At 35.0% G+C, this 5399-nt stretch overlaps 1 protein-coding gene across 1 annotated transcript; it reads left to right on the top strand.

Annotated features, from left to right (window-relative positions):
* The first annotated feature begins 3016 nt into the window (after nucleotides 1-3016).
* On the top strand, nucleotides 3017-3733 carry LOC132168404 (cysteine-rich repeat secretory protein 38-like). Its single transcript, XM_059579385.1, has one exon. The coding sequence runs from the start codon at nucleotides 3017-3019 to the stop codon at nucleotides 3731-3733; it is 717 nt and encodes a 238-aa protein (XP_059435368.1).
* The last annotated feature ends 1666 nt before the right edge of the window (nucleotides 3734-5399 follow it).

Here is a 5399-nt window from a genome sequence, read left to right on the forward strand (position 1 = left end):
CCTTGTGTCAATTTCGTTGAATCGCTCGAGTTTCGCTCCTAGGTTGGTGCTCTAGTCCTCTCAAGTTGCTTCTTTGCTCGGGATGACAAACTAACTGCTTCGGTCAAAGTAAAGACAAGATGTATAGAAACCTTATCTTGTATCACCACACGCAATCCACCAATAAACCTTGCAACTTGTTGAGCCTCTGTCTGCATGAGATCATTTCGGGTGGATAGACGATAAAAATCAACAACATACGCCTGGATGATTCGACCTCCTTGTTGATACTCTTGGTATTGTTGGAATAGCTGTTGCTCAAAGTACGGTGGTAAAAACCGTTCTTTGAGTAGCCACTTTATCTTCAACCATGAAGTTACAGGTCCCTTCCCTTGGTAGGACCGAAAAATCTGTAATTGTTCCCACCAAGCAGAAGCTCCTCCCTTGAACTTGTATGTCACTAACTTCACCTTGCGATCCTCGTGAATACTAATATATTCAAAGAATCTCTCTCCCTCCATCACCCAATCTAAGAAATCTTCGATGTGAAGATACCCGTTGAAAGATGGGATATCAATCTTCATCCGGTATTTGTGGGATTCCTCCCTAACGTAATCCTGACGTCTAGGTTGCTCTCTATAAGCATCCTGGTAGCCGGAGCCTTCATAGACATTCCCCATATCGCCAGCGCCACGGCACTCATAACCTTTGAAGCCTTCGCTGCCACAACCGGCGCCCCTACGTCCTTCACCCCGTCAATCTACTCCAACATTATGTCCGAACACTCCTTCAACGAAGTCTTCATCGTCACTAAGATCTTCATAGACCGGCAACCAGTTTATGGGTGCAGGTTGTTGGTGAGGAATAGGCCTCACTCGGATCCCATCATCGTCACAGGTATCATTGTCCCTATGATTACGATTAGGACCTATGTCCATGCGCTCCATCATCTCCCGCATCTGGCGCATCTCCTGTTGCATTGTTTGCTAGATCTGTTAGAGCTCTTGGAAATTGGCTCTCGAAGGAGCCTCCTTGTCACGAGTGGTGTCATTAAGGGATCGTTGTCACCGTTGCACTGATTGGCCATGATCAATAAAGCTTGCTCTGATACCAACTGACGTAGTAGAAGACTAAGGTAACTAATCTAAGAGCAGTGTCTTTGGTTCTATAAGAAGAAGCGTCTTCGTCTTCTACCCAAAAAGATAAAAATAAGCCTGCAGGCCTTAAAAAAAAAAAAAAACTACATAAAGTATTTGAGAGGAAATTCTCTGAATTGATAATAATTCAATTGATGAATTTCAAATAATAATCTAGCCTATTTATAAAAGATAAATCCTTGTAATAAAGTAAACCTACTTCTAGTAAAGAAATAAAATATAATCCAAAAATATCGCTAAAAAATAAACCCAAAAATGCTGGATCGTCTTAAGCCTTTTTTTTTTTTTTTTTTCTATATACACTACAAAAAAATTACTATTTTCTGACGTGGCAAACAGTACATGATTTTTGTCATGTCATCATTTTCTAACGTGCTAAAATAGCATATTCTGACGTGTCCAACTGGCACGTCAGAATTTTCTGTCGTGCTAAATATTGACATGTCACAAAAAAATGGGCGGGATTTTGAAATTTTTTCCTCTTCTTATTTTCCTTAAACTTTTTTCCTCTTTTTATTCTTCCCTCTTCATTTATTTCCCCACACTCTCTCTCTCTCTCCTCTCTCAATCTCCCTTCTCTCCACGGCATATCGAAGAAAGCAGAAGAAGGAGAAGAAAAAGAAAAGGAGAAGAGAAGAAGAAAAAGAAAGGGAGAAGAGAAGAAGAAGGGGAAAAAAAAAATGAGAAGAGAAGAGAAGATAAGAAGATTTTTTGGGTTTTTGAAGATTTGTTGGGTTTGACGTTTAGGTTTTTGATTTTTCAGATTGTTTTTTTGATTTTTTGATTTGGGTTTTTGATTGTTTGAAGATTTTTCGATGTGGGTTTGGGTTTTTGAAAATGGAGATCGAAAAGAAATGAGAAAATGGAGAAAAGTGAGAGCTGGCTGGAGAAAAGAAGAGAGCCGGCTGTGCCGTGCAGAAACAAAAAAATTTTGGAGAAAATTTTTTCATGGTTTCTCTGCACCACTTGAGCGGTGCAGATAAATTACAAAAAAAAAAAATAATTAAATTAATACATTTTTTAATTGAAAAAAAAAATTCCAGAAAATATTTTTTTTAATTAATTTTTAAATTTTCTGACGTGTCAATTTTGACACGTTAGGAAATTTCTAACGTGTTACTGTTTAACACGTAAGAAAATTTTTTGACATGCCAAAATTGTCACGTCAAAAAATTCTGACGTGCTAAACAGTAACACGTCGGAAAAAAAAATTTCCTGATACCTATGCTTTTGACATTCAGCACACATTAGAAGCACCATATCAGAAAAATTTTCTGACATGTCAGACACCTTGACACGTCAGAAAACTCCAGTGAGAAAAAAATTGTTTTTTTTTGTAGTGATAATTCTTTAGTGTGCATGTAATCTCTATCGATAATGTCCTATCTAGTTACCATAGATAATGAGTTTAATTTAGAATTAGATATAGGGAGTTACATTAATAATATGTAAATTATATTTTTCTATGAAAAATGATAGCAAATGTAGTATGTGACATTTCTTTGATGGAAGAGCTGTGGAAATCAGCCTCAAATGGGATATCAACATTTTCAATTTGATTAACAGCCTGATCCGCTAATAAATTAGCTTCTCTCGGATATTGTTTTGCATTAAAATTACCCAAAATTCTTCGGTAGGAATATACTTGATGAATATAATATTATTCCATCATAATGTCTTACAACATTCCCATCTTCCACCATTCTTTTTTTTCGGATAAATGTTTGAATTTTCCAAATTAAGAAGGTTGCTCGATTTTGACAAGTTCTTCTCCACACAAACAACATATAGAGGAAAGAGACAACCCCGAGAATTACTATAAATAACTGCTATGTTACAAAACTGTTGCAAAAAAACATTTTCAATTTTTTAACCAAAAAATGTCTTCCTTGTCGATCTCTTTGCTAACATTTTCTCTCCTTCTCCAAAACACTTTTGGAGCTGGCCCTCTCTTCCATTTTTGTTCAAGCTCTGAGAACTTCACCGCCAATGACGCTTACGGATCAAACCTAAGAAAGCTCCTGGGTAGTCTTTATAGCCAAACACCTCCTATGGGTTTTGGTCTTGGTTCAGTGGGTCAAGATCCGTACAAAACATATGGGCTTGCTCTTTGCCGTGGTGACGTTAAAGCCACAGATTGCAGGAATTGCTTCAATGAGGCAAGCAATGAAATTCTCAAACGTTGCCCAAATAACAAGGGTGCAATTATATGGTACGATAATTGTCTTTTGAAGTACCTCAACAAAGATTTCCATGGCCAAATTGATAATAAAAACAAGTTCTACATGTGGAACTTGCGAAATGTTAGCGATCCCACAACCATTAACCAAAAAACAAGGGAGTTGTTTGGCCTACTAGCAAAAAAGGCATCTGGGACTCCGAAATTGTATGCAGTTGGAGAGCTAGAGGTCGGAAAATCGAGGAAGCTCTATGGCTTGGCCCAATGCACTAGGGACTTTTCTGGAAGTGATTGTTTCAAGTGTCTTGATGGTATAACTGGTGAACTTCCTCATTGTTGTAATGGGAAAGAAGGAGGAAGAGTTGTTGATGGGAGTTGCAACATAAGATTTGAGATTTATCCCTTCATCACAGCTTAGATTATAAGTTCTTTTTTTTTTTTTTTTTTAGCAAAAATGGTAGGCTTGGAAGATTAATTGTGGCTATCTTACCTAGGCATGGCCATAGTAGCACCTACCCGCTGGGAGCCGCACATGAGGGGCCTAGATAGTAGGAATCGCAGGTGCTCCCTTCAGTCCGACTAAGCCATAATCTGACCCAGTTCCACCGGAGCATCAATAAAAACCAAGGTAGCTAATACTAATTAATCAGACATATGTGAAAATTCTCGATTGTGGGGATTCGAACCCACGTCCTAATATTTTCCTTTTTCTGTATTTTTAGATTATAAGTGTCGTAAACAAAGAGTTTGGAGGAACACATTTATTATTCATTTTTCGAGGGGAAAGTATCACCTTTGTAACGCCCGATTCCACATCAGGTAAACTACAGCATATTTTCCTCTTTAATATAACTTTCACGAGTCTCTGTATTTAAAAATTCCCACGGATTAACTACCGCATCTATACTCTTTACAATGTTTCATAAATTATTAAACAACCATACAAAAAGACCTTCATCTATTTTTTGTATAGCGTTCAAGTAAATAAACTCATAAAAGGGAACGTAGCTCAATTGGTAGAGCCTTCATCAATGCTTACATGAAAGGAACGAGGATCGATACCTCGCGTTTCCATGATTTTTTTTTATTTTTAAGATAAAATAAATGAAAATTTTGAATAAAAAATAAAAAATAAAGAAATATTTTATTCTATAAAAAATGAAAATGAATATAAAAACATTCCCTTTCTCCCCCTTTGCAGTATTTGCGCGGACAATAGAAAAGATTTAAAACCTAAGAAAAAAAGTTAAAATGAGGTATATATTTTTAGTTTAAAAATATTAATATAATAATTTTTTACACTGAATATTAAAAAAATAGTTTAAAAATCATAGAGATGTAAAATTATTAATCAAATTTTATTGTTAAATTTTTATTAATATATTATTCTTATTAGATAATATGGCTAATCCATTTTGTCGTTCTTGTAATCACTATAAAAAAAAAAAAAAATTTGCTGATATGCATTTTTTGACGTGTTAGGTGACCTGACACATCAAAAAAATTTCTTGACAAGGCATTTTTGACGTGTGCCAAGCGTTAAAATTTTGGGTGTCAAAAAAATTTTTTTTTGACATATCAGATGTAACATGTTAAAATTTTCTGACGTGTCAAAATTGGCACTTTCTGACAGGTCAAAAATTTTTTTGACGTATCAAATTTTGACACGTCAGTAAATTTCCTGACGTGTCAAAATTGACACATCAGTAATTTAAAAATTATTAAAAATAAATAAATTTTCTGTTTTAAAATTTTTTCTGGAATTTTTTTTTCAATTAAAAAATTTATTAATTTAAATTATTTTTCAATTAAAATAATATATATTTTTTTAATTCTTTTCTCAACCGTCGACGTTCTCCCAGCTTTCTCCCTAATCTCTTCTTTTCTCCATTTTCTCCATTTTCTCACTCTCTCTGTCTTCTTTTCTCCATTTTCATTAATTCTCCAGCTAGTTTCTCTTCTTGTATCCTCTCTTCTCTATCCCTTACTTCAGTAAGTTCTAACGCTTACTTCTGTAAGAGTTTTATAATCTATAACGATTATTATTTTCTTTGATTCCAACTTATCAACTGCTTTTAATTTCA

Source organism: Corylus avellana, chromosome ca2 (genome assembly GCF_901000735.1).
Source record: "Corylus avellana chromosome ca2, CavTom2PMs-1.0".
Lineage (NCBI taxonomy): Eukaryota > Viridiplantae > Streptophyta > Magnoliopsida > Fagales > Betulaceae > Corylus > Corylus avellana.

Coding starts and splice junctions, on each gene's coding strand:
- LOC132168404 (XM_059579385.1), top strand. CDS start 3,017: ATGTCTTCCTTGTCGATCTCTTTGCTAACATTTTCTCTCCTTCTCCAA.